This window comes from Neltuma alba, unplaced genomic scaffold (assembly GCF_004799145.2).
Source record: "Neltuma alba isolate B1F8T4 unplaced genomic scaffold, ASM479914v2 tig00012036_pilon, whole genome shotgun sequence".
NCBI classification, from domain to species: Eukaryota; Viridiplantae; Streptophyta; class Magnoliopsida; order Fabales; family Fabaceae; genus Neltuma; species Neltuma alba.
In genome coordinates, this window is record NW_021636601.1 from 243,957 (window position 1) to 264,342 (window position 20,386).

General features: G+C 35.3%; 2 protein-coding genes across 2 annotated transcripts; one reads left to right on the forward strand and one right to left on the reverse strand.

Annotated features, from left to right (window-relative positions):
• The first annotated feature begins 201 nt into the window (after positions 1-201).
• On the forward strand, positions 202-861 carry LOC114721420 (transcription repressor MYB5-like). The gene is made up of 3 exons (XM_028907243.1): positions 202-339; positions 442-542; positions 663-861. The coding sequence occupies exons 1-3, from the start codon at positions 202-204 to the stop codon at positions 859-861; spliced, it is 438 nt and encodes a 145-aa protein (XP_028763076.1).
• Positions 862-8,231: 7,370 nt separating this feature from the next.
• Positions 8,232-10,204, reverse strand: LOC114721421 (uncharacterized). Its single transcript, XM_028907244.1, has 4 exons — positions 10,103-10,204; positions 9,754-9,911; positions 8,799-8,976; positions 8,232-8,672 (listed from the first exon to the last, which is right to left on the reverse strand). The coding sequence occupies exons 1-4, from the start codon at positions 10,202-10,204 to the stop codon at positions 8,232-8,234; spliced, it is 879 nt and encodes a 292-aa protein (XP_028763077.1).
• Positions 10,205-20,386: the final 10,182 nt, after the last annotated feature.

Sequence of the window (20,386 nt, forward strand, 5' to 3'; positions counted from 1 at the left end):
TTGCACACAAACCTATTGGAAAATATTCATGACAATTTCATGTTTAAGCAATAAGAACTCTTCCTATAATAGATATCCAATTATTCTCCAAAGGAGAAAAATAGTTCATATTAGAACAAGAATTTAGGTACCTTAAACACTTTCCTATTATCAGCAAATGAAGAGGAGCATGGAGGATATCTTATACAGTGAAAAAGGAGGATGGGGAAGCGTCCACGTGGCTGCGCGGAAGGAGGAGGGCTGAACAGAGGAGCATGGACGGTTCAAGAGGACAAGTTACTGACTTCTTACATTGAGACACACGGCCAAGCCAAATGGACACGCATCCCTAAGGAGCTGGTAATTAACTTTGGTTCTTAATTCTCCTCTGTGCTTGGCCGGGCATGCATGACCCTTTATAATTCTAAATACAGGCTTGAATGGGAGTGCCAAAAGCTGTAGGCTCAGATGGTTAACTATCTCGGGCCTGATATTAAAAGAGGCGGCATTACACAAGATGAAGAAGAACTCATCATTAGGCTTCATAAGCTTCTTGGTAACAGGTTATTATATTCATTCCCTCCCCTCATTGTTCCTAATAATTTAGTCTCGCACTATTTCTCCTTCAATAATTCATAGTTTATCTTGCTTTTGCTGGTCTTTTTAATGTCAGTCTATCTCAGGTGGTCTCTCATAGCTGGAAGGCTACCTGGCCGAGCAGACAATGAAATCAAGAACTACTGGAACACCACTTTGGCCAAAAAGCTCAGAACACAGGCATGTTCAATATCTGAACAACATGGAACAATGAGATCAGCAGTAAGCAATAAGCCTGATGTACCAATCTATGAGGTATCAAAGCAAAACATAGAGATGATTTAACATATATTTAATCACTCAAAGAGCATCTGAAATCATCCATGATGATGCAAGACCCTGAATTAACAATGTGTAAACATGTGCATTGGGCTAGCCTCGGGACTTAGATTCTCACATTGAAATGTAAAAGCAGAAGAACATTCAAAACTTGAATTCAAATCCAGAAAAATTTAATGAGCAAAAATTTGCTGACACTAATTATCAGCATATTAATACTTAATTATTTTGATTACCAATTAATTAATGTATCCAAATTTTAAAACAATTTCTTTGTCATTGCTTACTACGTGGGAAACAGAATTATGCAAAAAATGAAGGAGCAGACGAAGAAGAGATTAACATTCAAATTGAAATGAGTGTCAAATCAGCAAAAGTAATTATCCAGCTTTTATTTCATTCTGCCCATCTCCGTCATTAATGTACCTTTAATTCTCTTCCCCTAATTTTCGCCTAAAAACAGTGACCCAAACTCATGAGCTAATCTTTCTGGAACACATCGGTTTCCTTCTTTCCCTTTATAGTTTTTGTTTTTTGATAAATGCCAGAGATACGTAACCATAATTTAAACTCTGCGATTATTTCACAGTGTTGAATAGAAATTAACCAAGCAATGAAAGTGGAAGTATATACAAACATGTTTGTGTGGTATAAAATTCAAAGAAAATCCGATTCTTTATTTGAAATCCCATTCAAAACCAAAGTCCATAGTGATATAAAATTCAAAGAAAATCCCATTACTCAAGGAAGGGATGTGAAACACTTACCAAAAGAAGTGCAACTGCGATTGTTTGATTTTTGAACACGCTGAATTTGAGCTCCAACTCCAAGCGCAACTGTGACAGGGATGAGCTTGAAGAAGAAAAGTGGAAGAAGGAGGCGAGTGAATCACTTTGCTAGGGCTCACAAGTTCAAAACAAAAATGGGAAAGGAAAGAGAATCGGTGCAGTGAATCACTTTGTCGGTTGAGATAGAACCTAATTATAATGAGCGACAATGTTGCCCAAGTTTCACCATGGCAAGAGGCAAAACAAGAGAGATTAAAACCCCTCAATAAACTCTAACATGAGACAAAAGACTGAATCAAAGATAAAAAATGAGGAGAATAGAAACCTAAGATGTTAGTGAGAGCATCACCTAGGCTTCTCCCTTCTCTCTGGTGTTGTACCCTAGGGCTCTACACGCTTTGAAATCGCCTCCCACACACTTCCACAATGAACACCGAGCAAGCATCAAACAAACTAGAGATTGTATTAGAAGCATGCAAGAACAGAGAGTGAAGCCAAGTGGTGACAAAGAAAGAAGTAGAGGAAGGGGGTGATCGTAGGGACAAGTCGATGGAGCTCCAGATAAAAACCTAAGCCGTGCCACTGGAGAAAGAGCAGGAGTTTCGAAGATTTAAGAATAAGAAGTGTTAAATATAAACTAAAAATTGATATATTTATTTTAGGGTTATTAGCTCTAACCGTCAAATAATTGTTTTAAAAAAGTATCCTAACAGATATTTTACGCTTCTATATTTAACTGCCAAATATGTATATATAATATTTGACGGTTCTAATGAATAACTGTCAAATAAGTGTTTTTGGACTTCCGCCTCATCTTATTTAACGTTTTTTTTAATAACTGTCAAGTATTAAACGTCATTTATAACAAAATCTGTAGTAGTGTTTTCATATGTCATATAGTCAGTCATTTTGGTTTGATTTGGACTTTGACTTCAGGGATCAAAGACATTGTTCTAAGAATAAAAAATCTTTAGACCGATCAAAATGAAATCAAATTCTATGAAATAGTTTCAAATTTCAAAGGCAAAAACCAAAATGAGGTTAAATTTCAGGGACAAAAGAAATCTTACAATTTGTTCAAATTTTTTGCCCAATAATTTAGGCACCAATCCGCCAGATCCAAAACAACACAAGAAGACTTTGAAGCTCAGGCTCATGGAGGTATACAGGACTTGGACACGTACGCACATATATATAAATGGAACAAAGTGGAAGTGACAAAGTGCAGAGATTCCACAGATCAGTAGCAAGAAGCTAATAATAATGGCTAGAGAGAGAACTAGAGAGAGAATATAATGGCTAGAGCTGGGGAAGCAACTACCAACGTATAAACTCCTAGATGGGCTATAGCTGTCGTTTACGCTGTCATCGTCGCCGTTTCATTTGCTGCCGGACGTCTTCTCTCTTGCTGGGGAAACAGCCTCGAGAGGGGTAAAAAGACGGCAAAGACGGCCCTCTACGAAGCTCTTCAGAAGATCAAAGAAGGTTCTGTAATGAATCAGCTCCCTACTTTTTCTTCTAATAATAAATAGTAAATAATAATTTACATTATAAAGTACTCTTCTGAAAAACTCTCAATTAAGTAATTATATTTATTTTAAATTCCGTATGTATTAAAATATTTTTTTAAAAATAAAATTTAAAAAATTTAAATCCAGACGGTTCAAATTTTGGTACTTGTCACCCCTGATAAGCACCAAAATCGCAAACTCGTTTATTCAATACTACCCATTGGTGAGTTTTCAATAGGCAAAAGTGCATATGTTTGGGTTTAATTCCTCAATTTCATAAATTATTTTTTTAGTTCTTTAATCCTAATATTGTTAGTTTCAAATGATTTTTCATATAACATTTTTTTTATTTCTGAGAATTAAAAATTAATGTTAGTATTTAAGAATGTTTTGTCAATATTTAAAATTTTATAAAACTTTTTTATTATAAACGGCGGTAAATAATAATTTGTACTATAAAGTAGATTTTATATTAAAATTTTTTTTTTTTCATTTTTTTCCCTGTTCCCTCCACTACCAGTGGATGTGCGTTTTTTGCTTCTGATTTTCCTATGTTGGCTTCTCAGAGCTGATGCTGCTGGGTTTTACATCCCTGCTTTTGACGGTTTTGGAGAAAAGGATAGGCTAAAATATATATAACTCCTCTCAACTGTAACCCAGTTGGACATCACTTCCCTCATCTTTAAAAGTTTAAAAATCAAACCATCAACTTCCAGACCTTCACCATCAAATCCCTGCCGTTAAAATGATCATTAAATTTAATGGAATATAAATTTAAAATTACTCGGCAAATGCATGTAATTTTTTTCTATATTTTATTTATTTGTTCCAAATTGAAATTCAGAATTTACTAAAAGGAGAATGTTGTAATCCTACATTCCTGCCCATAATAATCCCTAATTGCCATCATCTTGGTTCTCTCCATCCTCTGACTCTCAGTCTGGTTCCCAAAGACAACTTGCCTCTTTCCCTTGACTTATTTTCGCTTCTCAAACTTAATTTTGTCTCACCTTAGATGATGTATCATTGCCACTGTATTGTTTCTCGTCTTTCATCTCTCAAAAAAGAGAAGAAAACCTTGGCAGCGAAAACCTTGAACTTGCACCACAAGATCATGTCCGTTCAAAACCACCTGCCATTCTTTTCTGCGTCTTATTACGTTAAGTCAGAATCAAATTATCTGAAATTATTTGAGTCGAGCACAGTTGCTTGAAATTCCCACTAGAATATACCAGTAGCATTGAAAGTTCAACACTTAAAAAAAAAAAGAAGAAGAGAGACATAAGGAGGAATTGTCGACTGTGATTGAGATGGGAAGCATAAGAATAAAATTTAGAAGACAGACGAAGCAGGACGATAGTGTTGTGCAAGGCCAGGAGAATTAGCAATTAGGGATTGTAAATAATAGAATTGCAAAATTGTCCTTTTAGCGATATTTTAAATTTCTATTTAGAATAAATCAATAAAACATAGAAAACAAGAAATTTTAAATAATCTGATGTGGCTTATATTTCATTAATTTTAACCGTTCATTTTAACGGCAAGGGTTTGATGAACAATATCTGAAAGTTAAAGGTATGATTTTTAAACTTTCCAAGATGAGAGGTTACATGCAACTGGGTTAAAGTTAAAGGCAGTTATATGTATTTTGGCCAAAAGGATATTAAAGATCTGCGTTCCGCGGGGTTTGACCCACAATATGATGCCTTGCTGGAATTCACAACGGGCCAGCATCTGATGCCAATTCGTATATTGTGCTGCTCAGCTAACATTGCACATGACAGTCCTCCATGGAATCAGTTCAGACCATTAACTTAATTAATGATTTTTAAATTTTAAAAAAAAGAAGTTTTTAAAGAATGGACAGTTAAAAAATTAACTTTATTTTAAATTTTATGCATTAAAATATTTTTCAAATATAAAAGTAAAATTAAATTTGGACTATACACATAGATCTGGAGAGTCCAAATGTCAATACCCATCACTTTTAATCGGTTCCCTAGTGTGATATTTATTCTTATGGTGAGATTTGTATCGTTTAAATATATTTTCAACAATTAAAATTTTAAAATTTTGACTGGTGACTTTTAAATAAAAAAAATTACTTTTCTGAAAAACTCACAATTAGGCAATTATATTTATTTTAAATTATGTATACATTAAAATATTTTTAAAAAAAATAAAAATTGAAAAATTTAAATCTAAACTGTTCAAATTTTGGTACTCATATCGCAAATTCGTTTCTTCTTCACTTGCCATTGTGAGTTTTTAATAGGCAAAAGTGCATATGTTTTGGTTTAATTGCTGAATTTTATAAATTATCTTTTTAGTTCTTTAACCCTAATATTGTTAGTCTCAAATGATTTTTCTTGTAACATTCATTTTTATTTCTAACAATTAAAAATTAATATGTTAGCATTTAAGAATGTTTTTCAACATTTAAAATTTCATAAAGCTTTTTTTTAATTGATTTAGGGTAAAAGAATTGAAAAAATTATTTATAAAATGAAATTTTATATAAATTTAAAAGATAACTACACTATGACAATGGTAACATTTATTGAGGCTCTTCGAGTCGGGACATAAACCTTTCGGTTATTTGCATTGTGAATTTTCCTTTCTATATTTCTGGATTTACATGCGTCCGCATTCGGTGCTCATCAGGTGATGAGCATTGGGTGCTCTTCACCTGATGAGCACCGAATGTGGATGCTTTCCTATATTTCTTGAACTATGATCATTTAACCGTTTTGTTATCTTTTCATTTTCCTGCATAACGAGGTTCCATTGATATACCTTAAGGCCATCCATGGCCTGTATATATTCATATTCACTTTTGGTATAGTCCATGTGATCAATTGCGTTCTCACAGTTTTCATTGGACGACTCAAAGTGAGTATCTGAGACATTTTGTATTGTAAACTATTAATTATTACTCACAAGGTTGGTAATATGAGCCAATCCCAGGTTGCGGGTTGGCCCGTAGCGGATTGAACATATGTGGGTCGGGCTGGAAAGGTTAGTTTGAAAGCGGGTTGGCTAACGCTTATTTATTTATTTATTTATTTTGAAAATTTTCTTATTTTTTAATTTTTTTCTTATACAATATCCAAAAATAATAACAAATTTTTTTATTTTTCTTTGAAATATTTGATTAAAAGCACCAAATAAATTATATAGGTATTTTTTTAAATTTTTTAGATAAGATATAATATATAATAATATCATTATAACAATTAAAAATTTTTAAAAATTAAAAAAAATAGATGTGGGTTAGCCCGCGGGTTGCTAGTCTAGCAGTGCAGGTTCAAAATGCTCGTTTACTGGAGAGTTGGACCCACAGGTGCAACCCATATTACCAGCTCTACTCGTAATTTTCTTTCTTTAAGCCTTTAAAGGGTTTTTTTGCAGCACTTAATACTAAGAGCTAATTTGATATTCAATTTAGTCCTAAATATAAGATCTCAATCTATTTTATCTCTTATATTTATTTCTTTTTTTTTTTAAGGTAGTCCTTATAATAGTTGCACATATTAAATGTTTTATCAAATAGTAGTTTTAGCTAATACTCCTCCGGTCCTAATTATAAGACCCAATTGACTTATTTGAGGAGATTAAGGAAGTAAGTTAAGTTGGTTATTTATAATAAATAAGTGTTGTTATTCCTAAAATATCCTTGCTAATTAAGTATATTGGCTAAAACTATCATTATTAGAAGGATTATCTTGGAAAAAATACATAAATATAAAAGAAAAAATGGATTGGGTCTTATAATTAGGACCAAATAAAAAGTCAAATTGGGTCTTATAATAAGGACCGGAGGAGTACATATTATTAACTAGAGTATTTTAGAAAAGACAACACCTATTTATTACAAATAACAGATTTAATTAATTTTTTTAATCTAATCAAATAGTCAACTAGCTTTTTATATTAAGGACTGAGGGTAATACTTTTTTCCCCCAAGAATTAACACAATAATTGCCATCAGAATTTACACGCGCGCGCACACCACAACTTGCATATTATCGCAACGTTTGATTTTTCATCTCCGTATATCAACGGTCCAGCACCGTATATGCTTTCAGCCAAGAGATTCAATTCCTTATTTCAATACAGCATAAATCAAACATTGATTTTAATTACCATCTCGTCATCGTACAAGAATTCATATGAAATTAAAGATTATGAAAACAGCAAGATTAGATCAGAGGCTTACAAAAATCACCCATATCTTATAAACCAAGACCATATTTTAATTTCAGCTCCTTTAATTCCCCTGTGATGGATCAAAAACCGAAATACTCATTAAATGATAAATCATACAGATGCAGACAAATCACTAAGAAACATATTAAATTAACCTTACTCCTTGAACTCAAACTCCAGAGATTATTCAACTCCTACCTTTTCAAATATCACAATTTACGAAGTCAATTTAGAAATGAAATGAAATGTGAAATGGGTTATTAATTTAACTCGGCGGGTAAGGATTTTGGTTAACGGGTCAAGGTTTTGGGTCATTCAAAAACAAAGCCCATTTAACATTAAAGAAAAAAGAGGAGGAGGAGGAGACGGAAGTATTTTGCAGACAAGTGGGTCCTGTATGAAGCCGGCCCAAAAAAAGGGAAAAGGATAATGATGCCAAATTGCCAAATGCCAATGACAAAGGAGGACAGTATACTGACAGATAATATATGGAACGATTTTAATTTTTTTCCCCAAAAAATTGGTGGAAAATCCCCTTTTAAAAGTTTTGTTGGCCAAAATAATCTAAATACTAATATTATAAAGTATTCATGCATAGAAAACACCCATATTCAAATTGGGGTCATTCTGATCAATAAAATTTTTAAACAGGGACTTTTTCTTGATTTTTCCTTTTGCTGTTTTGCTCAACAAATAAAAAAGTAAGGTTAAAAAAAAAAAAAAGACGAGTGCCATAACCTGCAGCCTTCTACCTGTCATTCTTCACCTCTTCTTCCTTTTAATGAAGCCCTGCAATATTATATACATAGAAATAAATATTATATTTTTTTTCAGAATAAACACATGCAAACCTTATACGCAATCCCAATTACAAACGTATCTCCTTGCCAATGCTTTCACATGATGGAGTGATACTTAGTTTAGTTCCTTCATTGTATACCAGATAGATTAAAGTCTTCTTCACAATATGCTTTTGGGCAAAATTGACTATAATTTCCAGGTCATCATCAGGCTCTAGATTAAGTGTTATTTTGTGCCAGTCATCATCAGTAGAAGTCGTTGCATCATCTCGCTTGTAAAAATCCATAGTACCCTTTGTGAAATTCTTTATCATGAAGCCAACAGGATATACAGATGCCATGCTATCTTGAGAAGATGAATAGATAATATAGATTACCATTCCCATCAAACGACCAACAACTCGAGGCATTTTAAATGATGCAGAAGATCCTTCACTCTCAAAACATAGCCAATCAGGATAATTATCTTGAGGAAGCTGAGAATAGTCAAACCCTCCGTCACTCCATCCCTAATCCATGAACAAGGAAAAAGAATTGAGAATAGAGGAAAAATAATAGTATAATGCTCACACTAACGAAAATCATCATGCTGATTTAATTGAAAATACATTCATGGCGGTTTCTAGAAAAATTACCTGTGAAATACTGTTTAAAAGTGCATCCATAACTTTGTTGAATCCGCCTAAATGAATAGTTAAAGAACTCAATGGCTCTAACCTTTCCATGTGAGATTTCTCTTGAAAACCAATTAACCCTTGAGTTCCACATAAATCTTGAGATGTGCTTGGTCTTGCTTCTAATACTTCAGGGCTTCTGGCAAATAAAGGATGTGATAGACCCTTGATTAAAGATGGCATGATCCTAAATGCTCGTAACAGGGACTTTGATTGAACTGTCGGTGACATCCAAGACATAACAATGGATGGAAATACATCACGCGATAATCCTTCGTAGCCACATACTGACACATATTTAATACTTTTCATTCTCACTAATGAGGAGGGAACTTGTGTAATAGAAGTTCGATTTGCCACCAAAGTCGTCAAGGATTCCATTTGCCCAATGTTTTCTTTCAACTTTTCAATCTTTGAACAACCCGAAAGATTGAGAGTTTTCAAAGATTTCAAGTTATATATACCTCTTGGGAGATGATTGAGATCTTTGCAGTCCTTTAAATTTAACAGAACAATATATTTAAGATCTCCAATGGAGGGGTGAATCGAAGACACAAGCGGACAATCTTTCAGTATTAGCTTTTCAAGATATGGTAACTTTGAAAAGTTAGGTGTCTTTGTCAAATGATGACAATGACTCAAATTGAGAATTTTCAGCCACTCTAGCCTCTGCACCAAGAGAACATTTTAAAATAAATAAACACAATGAATGGAAAGAATAAAATATATGGAAATAAATTAACACGACAATTGGTACATGTGTTTAATTTGAAAATTTCATTGTGACATTGTAAATACCTGGCTTTTCTCCCATACTTTTGCGAGATTACTCCACTTTAAGTCTATGGCAACTATCTTTTCGAGACTTAAATTTGTTGGCAAGTTTTCTAAGGGAAATCCATGCCAGCACAGCCACCTTAAGTCCTTTGATAAATAATCAAAGTCTCCAACAAGTTGTACATGATCAAGTTGGAGCAAACGAAGCTTCTTCATGTTCTCAAATGCTTTGGCACCCAATGATCTTGAACTATTTGCTGACATGTTTAAAGCCAATCCCTTAATCGCTATTGTTCCCTATTAAAGTAGAAATAACGGGAAATAAAAATAAATGATATTTCAGTTACTGAAACATTACAAATATAATAAACAAGCGATACGATAAATGTTTGAACACGCAACAGTTAACTAAAATATGGGATTGCAAAACTGGTAATGAAAAAGCAACATAAATTAAATAAGTATAAGTCATTCAGAGACATTCTCACCGTGCAATTTCTTAACACATCTAGAACATCATCATGAGACCATAATCTGCTCCGCTTCTCAGGATCCTCTGGTGATTGCTCACGAATGATGTGTCTTCCCATATCACGTAGTAAGTCATGCATGTCGAGCTTGTTTTTCTTGCCAACTTTTATTAGGCTCCTTTCAACCAGACGAATAATTCCAATATCAGCATGAAGTCCACAACCATTTAATATTTGTGTAGCATAGCTTTTGTTCTTCCCAATAAAAAAACAACATACATCAAGGAATATATCTTTCTCTGTTTGGTCACTCAAACCATCATAACTTATTTTTAGCTTTTCATATATTTTATCATTTGGAATTTGTTGTAGTTTCTCTAGAACACTTTCCCATATCAACGCTTCCCTATCAAATAAATAGGAGCCAAGAACTTCAAGAGCTAGTGGCAAACCTCCAGAGTAAGAAACTATCCTCCTTGAAAATTCAGCATAATCTCTTTCAGGGAATCGTTGCTTAAACGCATGCCAACTAAAAAGCTCAAGAGATTCACCATCATTCATTTCTTTCATGTTGTATATCTTTTGATCTTCCACTCCAAGGATCTTAAGTAGCCGTTCATCTCTAGTGGTGATGATTATTCTACTACCTTGACCAAACCATGCATGATTTCCGCATAAAGCTTTCAACTGATCATCATTATTTACATCATCAAGAACAACAAGTACCCTTTTCTTACCAAGCATTTTCTTGATTAGAGTTGTCCCCATTTCTATACTTGTGAGCTTCACTCTTCTCGCATTAAAGATGCTTGAAAGAATTTGTTTTTGAAGATAAACTTGACCATTATCTTGCTTCCACACTTCCCTCACATTTGAGAGGAAACACTTTCCTTCAAATGTTTGACCAATTTTGTTGAAGATCGCTTTAGCAATAGTAGTCTTGCCAATCCCCCCCATCCCCCATATCCCTGCTATGATAACCTCATTTGATTTATTATTCAGCAACCTGATGATATCTTGCACACGAGGCTCTACTCCCACTGGGTGGTGAGTAACAAACAAATCTTTGTTGTCTAGCTTCATTGTTATAGTTTCAACCACATCGTCAATCAACTCCGTTTCAGTTCTGGAAAAAACAAGTTACATTTATATCAGGATCAATCTTGGCGTTTATTTATTAACCTTGGAGACTAACGATTCTTTTCTAAATGATTGGATCAATTGCCTCTTAACGTAGATGTTAGCTAAAATTTGTTTAAAGGTATTTGTTATGTATGAACTAAATCCAAACCCCTCTCCTGACGCATCTTCTGCAAGAAAATTACAAAAACCTTTCTTTTTAAGATTCATTCAGTGCTCATTGTGTGATTTGTAAGAGTAAGCAGCTGGACCATTTATAATATCCCAGTTACAACCAAGTATTTTCTTTTCCCAAGGACATTATTTTCATATATTGAAGCGCATATCACCAATAGGAAATTAAGGAATTTAATGATGTCACACAGTAACAAGTAAAAGATAATCAAACTTGACCAAAAAGGAATGGTAATCAGACTTACCTCCATTCATGCATGTCCCACCCAGATATATTCGCAGCTTCAATGAGCGCTCTCTTCCAATTGATCATCGATTTCTTCACTTTGCTAGTTGAGTTTCTTAGTGTGAGTCTTTTCCATGCTTCTCCAAAAATATTTTGTTGTTTACGAACTTCAGATGGTTGCACATCATAAAATATTGGTAAGACCTCTTGATGAGTTGTTTTGTGACACTCCATGATTTTCTCTAATTCTTGCAAGCACCAACTAGAGCCAGCATAATTTTTCGAGAATATAATTATCGACATTCTCGAACTTTCAATTGCTTGCAGTAAAGAGGAAGAAATGGCTTCACCCCTTCCAATCCCCTCTTCATCCATGAAGACCTCAATACCTGCTTTCTTTAAACCAGTGCAAAGATGAGTAGTAAAAGATTTACGTGTATCTTCACCTCTAAAACTCAAAAATACTTCATAGATATATTCATGCTTTATCTTTTTAGGATTTATTTCTCTTCCTATCTCTCGCAGCAAATGATGAACATCAAGCCTATCACTTGTATCAACTTTAACAAGTCCCCGCTCTATAATCTCATGCATTGCCTTTTCTACAGGAAATTTTGAGCCCTTTAACAATTGTATAACATCGTGTCTATTTAGACCGACGTACAAGGAAGCTATAGTAAAGAGTAAATCTTTCTCTGAATCGGTTAAAAAGTTCAAGCTTATCTTGAGCTTCTCTTGTATTTGACCATGAGGAATTCCTCTCAATTTCTTCAACACATTATTCCACTCTTTTTTTGTCTTATTAAGCAAAAGAGAGCCAATAACTTCAAGAGCTAATGGTAGTCCTTCACAAAAATTTATTGCTTTCCCTGATAGAGACATGAAATCATCTGTTGGACTAGATTTCTTAAATGCATGCCAACTGAAAAGCTCAAGAGACTCACTTTCATCCAGCGCCTTCATTTCATAAAAGTGGAGTCCGAGGCCAAGAATTAGATCCTTACTTGTTGACGTAACAAGTACTAAACTCCTTTTGTCAAAGCACAGAGAACTACTTCCCCATAATGCTATGAGTTGGTCTATATGATTCACATCATCAAATACTACCATTGCACTCCCGGAGTTGAGTGCCATCTTCATTTGAAATGCATGATCCATATCAAGTTCTGAAACAAGTTGATGTCGTAGATGAACTAGACTATTATCTTTCTTCCATTCATCATTGATATTTGCAAGGAAACTTTTTCTCTCAAACTTGCCACCCATTCTATCATAAATTGCTCTGGCGAAAGTGGATTTACCAATACCTGCAACCCCCCATATTCCGATGGAACAGGTCCCGCCCATCAACAGAAGAAGTACATCTTTCACACGACGGAGTAACCCCACTGGATGGGGTGGAAGATTGCAAAACAAGTATTTGTCTAATTCCTCCTGAAGTTTACTCACTTCTTGCCTGGACAAAAAGATTTAGAATCAGTAAAAAGTTACGTATAATGTATGCGCGTGTTTAATTATCAAATTTTATATAATAGAATTCGATTAACAAAACCCACTCTTTCTCTCAGCATATCAAGTTTGATGATATAGGTGACACAATCATACTCATTTGTACCAAAAGGAGATACAATAAGAAACAAATATCAGACTTCAATTCTATTTAATTAGTTTCTACAGCACCGGCTACCACCAATACTTTTAAGATGAACTTTAAATTCCACAAGAGCAGAAATTTCTTCTCATCGGTAACTAGTAATATCAACGATTTTGAATGCTGTTGCTTTTACCAACTTCTCACATGATCCAAACGTGCATCTAGCAAATCTACATCAAAGTATTAGCAAAGACGTTTATTGACGAGTAAGTTAATTATTTTATGGGATAAAATTTTTCATATAGTATTTGATATATGATACTACTTGATTAAATTTAAGCATTGTTGAGCCTAAAAGGAGTACTGCTTTCAAAGGAATCTTTTCTATCCAGATGAACACAAACTTATGATATCGTTAGGACTAACACCTATTGCTATGGAATCAAATTTTGAGAAATCAGTTTTTGTGTAAATTGTATAATTTTTGGCTTCTAATTTTATTTATCTAATGAATATTTTAGTTGCATGCAAATAATTTTAAAAATACTTACTTTAGAATAAGTACAATTGGATCCATTAGGGACCTGTGATCGAATCAAAGAGTTGTGATTGATGCTTTCGCCAATATAAAAACCTGTTCAATTTCTTTAAATGTTGTTAGGCTCAATTAGAATCTGTCCAAGACCAGTTAAACCCATTAGAAACTGGTACTAAGAGTTAAAACCCAAACCGATCCCGGTATAAAATTAGACCAATGCGAAAAAGGGTAGTATTGAACACTTGGGGGGCCATGAGCTGAAATTTCACCTTATCACTATGAAGTTTCTATGGTAAGAAAGTCTTTTTACCATATGTCAATTTGGAATTTTATTAGTATGGGACTGCTTTGCAGTTGAAAGATATGTAAGAAACCTAATTTAAGATTTTTAATCAATCTTAACCCATTGCTTCAGTTGTTTGGAAGTTCAGTAGTGTATGGTGTTATTTGGCTTTAGAAATTTCTTGGGGTGTCGGTTTGCTACAGGCCGCCATTCCATTTTGGTTGTGTGATCTCAATGTTTGCTGACAGATGTGTCGTAAATTTCTGTGTTTTCATAACTCTTGGTTTGAGAGCTCAAAGTTCATATTTATGTATTAATCATAATGCTTACTTGTATTTAATCCTTGTGTTTGACATCCATCACACAGTAACTCTCAAGAGTTTTTGGCTCAAGCGACATCCTACCACCCACACTCATCTCATGAAGAAGGTAGTGGGCATATTGTCTTAAATAAAAAACAAATTGCAAACAAAGCTCTCGTTTTTTTTTTCTCTCGGTCAGAAGGTACAATAGGTACAAGTACTAAAACCATGGCGAAAATCTAATAGTTAATCATGATCAACCCAAAATTCATCTTTAATCTTTTGTTTGAGATATAGAATGAGGTTATTTGACCTGCTGACCCGTTTCAAACCAGATTTGTCACGCAACATCTGGATTTTTTGAATTTATCTCTTTCTGATCATAATTCCCCCTTCTTACCGCATGATCAACCACTAACTTATCCCATCTAGACGAAAACCCTACATTGGGTGGGAAGAAAAGTTTGACAAAAGGAAAATAAGAGTTAAAAAATGAGAAGAGAGAACTGAAGAAAAGTGTTACTAATTACTCCCTCCGTTCCTTATTATAAGAGACGAATAACCGAATTATGTTGATAAAAAAAACAGTTAAAATTAGTTAAGAACAATTAATATGTAAAAAGTATAATTTTTTTCCAAAAATATCCTCATTAATAAGGAGAGAGAACAATGGTAATTTATTAAAAGAAAGAGAAGTGGGAAGGAGAGAGAGTGTGAGTTGGAGACAATAAATATAGGTAAAATAAGAAATCACCACAAAAAAGTAGAGACAACTTTTAAGTGTCTCTTATATATAGGAATATGCCATGAGCACCAAATGTCTCTTATAATAAGGAACGGAGGGAGTATCTTATTTGGATGAACAAAACAAAAGGGAATTAGGAGATTTTCTATCTCTCGATTTCTGTGCCACAGAACTAAGCGTGATATGGAAGACATAGGTCAACACAAGACTCCACCGGACCGGCCACTTGATTCATCAAAGAATGAATGGATGAAGAAAAAGAAAGTGGAAGAGGTGCCAGTAGTTATCATGGATGATAACATGGACAAGAATGGACAAGAACAAGAAGAAAACTCTAGACATCTAGAGGACGAAGATCCTTAATCGTGAAAATGAGAGAATCGTCGTAGTCCTCAGCTCCAACTCTCTTACAAACAATCTCTTCAAGGGTTCAACAGAGTGGCGAATAGTGGGGCAAGCATAGAGTCAGATGAGCTTTTCCTTGAGGATAATGAGATTTTCTAGGAGCTCCCGGAGCCATCTGAGGAGATTAAGAATCTTATAAAGGTATACCCAATGGCCATTTCTCAAGAGGAATTCAATGAATGGTGCAAGCCTTGGAACTACTCCCTGATTATTACAATGTTAGGGCAGAGATATAACCTATACATGCTAAGGGCGCATCTGGCGAAGGTCTGGGTTTTCAATGAATTTGAGCTTATTGATCTTCCAAATAATTACTTCGTGGTAAGACTCACAAATCAGCAGCAATGGAAGAGCCAATACAGAAAGGTCTTGTATAAGGGCCCATGGACTATAGCTCATCATTGTATCCTCATTCAGCCGTAGACACTATATTTCAACCCTTACAAAAACCAGCTAAGACTGATTGTGACTTGGGTATGCATTCCAAATACACCGATGCATTGCTATAATGGGCACTTCATCTCACAGCTTGGAGAAAGGATCGGAAGACTACTCAGAGTCAACCTAAATACCTTAGCAAACGGGTTTACATTAGAAGCCAAAGTGAAGCGCAGTAGATACATAAGAATCTGTGTTGAGCTAGACCTGCAGAAACAACTGATGCTAAGGATTGTAACAACCACAGATGTGTTGAATGTGGAATATGAGGGTTTAAACCTCATTTGTTTTGAGTGCGGCCGGTATGGCCACCAGCGGGAGGCATGCTCATGGAAGAAAAGTGGATAGCAAAATCATAAGCAAGATTTGGGGTACCACAGTCCCTGGCGCCGATGGAAGATAGACAGCAGTCATGGTCAGAGGGAAAGACAGAGAAGAAAGTACGGATCAATCAGTAACTTTCAAACCCTGGATGCTCACCAGGGGGTTTGAAAGCTCAGATCTTGAGGAGTAAGGCTCAGATGGAAGGACAGGATGGAAAAAGTCAGGCAGTAAGGGTGTCAGAAGAAAGGACAACATACTTGAACAGTCTAGGTTTGCAGCATTGGCTTTATTGGAAGATGAAATGGAGGCGGAGAGTGAAGATGAAAATAGAGGGAAAGAGGAAGAAGGTGCTCTGAAGGAAAACTCATCAGAGATGAGGAACATTAGAAAGAGGAAACCCCTATCAATAGGCACTAGGGTAGCAATAGGGAGTAAAGGTGGAGGAGGCCCTAAAACCTCATCTAAAGTGAAAGCTGGACGAGGGAAAGAGAATGTGAAACCCAACACATACAAAGTAAACAAGACTGAAACAAAAAGAAAAGAACAGGAAATAACAGTGGCACGAGTAGAGAAAATGAGGGATATGCTTATAAGGGAGGAGGCCCAAATGAGCCAGAAGCAAAACCCGAAGCCCAAAACGCTGAGGTAGAGAACTCACATAGTGGTTAATGGGTCTACGGACCTTCTAACCCAGAACAAGAAGGACTTATCAAAAGCTCAGGAAAGAATAGGGGATAATGGTGCAATAATATTGTATACTCAGCCCACTCGTCAAGTGGACCAAGGGAGGGAGTTAACAATAGTGGATATTGATCCTAATCCTCTTGACACTGGGTCGTCACACAATGGATATGGGCTGGAGTATAATAAAGTGGCAACCTCAGAGTTAGGGCATGAAGGGATCAAAGAGATAGAGTCTGGGCCAGGTGCAGAAGAGACTAGATAAGGCCTTCTACTCTTTTTCCTCTTGTGTTTTATCCATGAATATAGCTTGTTGGAATTATCGGGGGGCTGGAGGCTGGCCTTTCCCTATTATTGTAAAGGACATCACCAAAAAGAATAATGTTGGAATTTTTTGCATAATTGAACCCAGAATAAGTGGAACTCAAGCTGATAAATTAGTTCAGAAACTTGGATACAACAATTGGATTCAAGTAGAGGCGGTTGGTTTCTTAGGTAGCATATGGGTGCTATGGAAAGAATAGGAGTTCGAAGTGGAGCAAATTGTGTCAAGTGAACAATTCATACACTGCCAAATATGTAGAAAAGGTACTCAGGATTGGTTTTCCTCGACTTTTGTCTATGGGGAAACAAATTGTAAGAAGCGTAGCAAACTTTGGGAGTCAATCCGAGCTATAGCAAAGCTGACTGAGGGACCCTGGATCTTTTTGGGAGATTTTAATGCTTACAGAGACCCAAGCAACAAGAGGGGAGGGGCTCCGCCTCATAATCAATCAATGATGGACTTCAATAACTATATCGTTGACACTGGGCTGATAAAACTAAGTGACCCAATGACAAACTCAATTATTTTTATATATTTTGGTATCTTTTATATGAGTTTTGTCAGCTTAATTGGTCCCTTTTTGCCTTAATTAATTTGTTTTGTTTTATTTTGAATTATTATTTTATAGGGGTAAAATTGTCATGTTTTGGTTTAATTGTGACTAATTGATTTTTGAGGACAATTAATGCTACCTTATCTTTGAATTTTTGCTTGCAGGTTTTTGGAAGATTTTGAAATAAAAAAGAAAAGAAAAGAAAAGAAAAAATAAATTAAAAAAAAAGAAAATAAAATAAAATAATAAAAGGGGGGAGCAAAACGCTGCGTTTTGCTCCACCCCTAATATCTAATATTACATTCACCATCAAGGGGACCCGAGAGGAAGAGACGCAAGCGGGCTGAGGGAGAAGACGCAAGCGGGCTGAGGGAGAAGATGTGGGCGGCGTGAATAATACCCCACTAAACCTATTATTGAGGAACCCAGGAGCGGGAGGAAGCGAAAGACAACACACACGAAGCACACAAGCAAGTTAGAGGAGGCGGCACTTGCGGAGGAGAGACAAAGCTGAGCGGCGGCAGAGAGAATAAAACGAAAGACAGAGCTGAGGGGCGGCATGAAACATAGCAGACCAGCGATGGCGAATTCTTCCTTTCCACTGAATCACCATTATCACCGTCTTCTCCATGGCAGCTCATAGCAGAACATTGACTGTAGCATTCCTTATGGCAGTCCGTGGCTGAGGTTATGTGATTCTCTAATTCAACAACAATGGCAGGAGCTTGGATCATCAAAGGGGAGTTTTAGTTGCTTTAATTTCCTACTCAATAATTGTTAAACAATTCCTAGGTCTTAGGATAGTTTTTCTGATTGTTGGGATAATTGTATTGCTCAATCTGATTATATTTAGGGATTATTGTGACTGAATTATTGCTTAGTATTTGACATTGGGCTTTTATAGTTTTGATCTCAATTATAATGTTGTGGTTATGACATTTGTATTGATTTTGGAATTAATATATTGTGATTTTCTAAGGTGGCTTAGAATTTTGGATCATATAGTCTCTTGCTAGCTTTAATTCTGTTATTTTGGATTTAAGAGTTCTAATTAAGCATTGGTTTTTAGCATCCTTAATCCCATTTTACTATTCTGGTTGCAGTTAGTAAGTTGGGATTTTAGGAAAATATTTTGTGGCAACTCGAGGTGGCTCGGTTGTTGGATCAAAAGCTTAATTATAATTCTTAATTCATTGTTTTTAACTCCCACATCTTTTAGAGTGATGATTGCCTGCGTTGTTGAATTGGAGGATTGATTTTTATCAGTGTTATCTGTGTCTCTCATTTTCATTTCTTTAATTTCCATTCATTTTAATCACTTTTATATAAAAACAAAAAAAAAAGTATTTTAATTTCAATTTGATTCGTAGTATTTAATTAACAGCTTTTCAAAATCAAAAATCTCTTTTTATAGTTTAGGTTACTTGCATTCATTTACTAGGGTTTAATTTCGTTTTCGGCTCCTCAAAGTGAAACGACCCGAGTTTTGCACTATATTGCATTAATTCGGTTAATTTTTGGAGTAACCCCAAAGCGACAATTAAGGGAAGTTCAACTTCACCCAACATTTATGTTTACTTGGGAAGGAGGTGGAGTCCAAGAGAAAATAGATTGGGCTTTTGTAACTTATCTTAGGAGATTAAATACCCAAACACTACTGCCAGATCAGATCTTAAATACAACTCAGATCACAAAGTTACTATCATATCTACTAGTGCAGGAACTGGTCCACAACAGAAGAGTCAAAGATTCCATTACTAGGCTGCTTGGGGGTTAAAAGAAGAATTTGAAAAATTGTGGAGGAGGCTTGGAAAGAAAAGGAATGGGTTGCAGGAGCAGAGAAGTTCTAGCACAATATGAGTAAATAGAATAATGAGCAAATAGGATACATTCCAAAATAGAAAATGGAAGTTCTCCACAGACTTTAAGGGATCGGGAGAAGAAGGCGAAGTAATACAGCTAATGGATTAGCAAGATTAGAAAGGAAATTATGGACTAAGTATCATAAGCTTGCCCTTCAGGAAGAGTTAATCTGGTTTCAAAAATCAAGGTGCTAGTGGTTGCAATGGGGTGATAGGAATACTAAGTACTTCCATGCTTCCACGATGATGAAAAGGAAGAAGCAGAAAATACAGGGACTACAAAAAGATGATGGGCAGTGGATCACTAATCAAACTGAGCTTAGTAAAATGGCATCTCAATATTATCAGGAGCTATACACTAAAGATACAGAGGTTGATTTGTCCAAAGGATGGCGAAATGACTTCTCTTCCATGACACAGATTGATTTCGAGTGGATTCATAGGGAAGTGTCTGACACTGAAATCAAGAATGCAGCTTTCTCTATGGATGCGTTTAAGGCCCCAGGACCAGATGGCTACAAGCTCATTTCTTTCAAAATCAATAGGACAAAGTAGGAGGTACTATATGTCACTTGGTCAAGAAGGCCTTTAGCAATCCAGAATCGATCAGGGAGATTAACTAGGCAAACATCGTCCTTATCCCCAAAATGGACCAACCAAAGTCCCTGAAGGAGATGAGACCTATATCTTTATGCAACTTGAGTTTTAAAAT

Coding starts and splice junctions, on each gene's coding strand:
- LOC114721421 (XM_028907244.1), bottom strand. CDS start 10,204: ATGGGAAGACACATCATTCGTGAGCAATCACCAGAGGATCCTGAGAAG. Junction 8,977..9,753: donor TATTTATCAAAGGACTTAAG/GTGGCTGTGCTG, acceptor TTTATTTGCCAG/AAGCCCTGAAGTATTAGAAG. Junction 8,673..8,798: donor TTTTAAACAGTATTTCACAG/GTAATTTTTCTA, acceptor TTCATGGATTAG/GGATGGAGTGACGGAGGGTT.
- LOC114721420 (XM_028907243.1), top strand. CDS start 202: ATGGGGAAGCGTCCACGTGGCTGCGCGGAAGGAGGAGGGCTGAACAGA. Junction 340..441: donor CACGCATCCCTAAGGAGCTG/GTAATTAACTTT, acceptor CAAAAGCTGTAG/GCTCAGATGGTTAACTATCT. Junction 543..662: donor CATAAGCTTCTTGGTAACAG/GTTATTATATTC, acceptor AGTCTATCTCAG/GTGGTCTCTCATAGCTGGAA.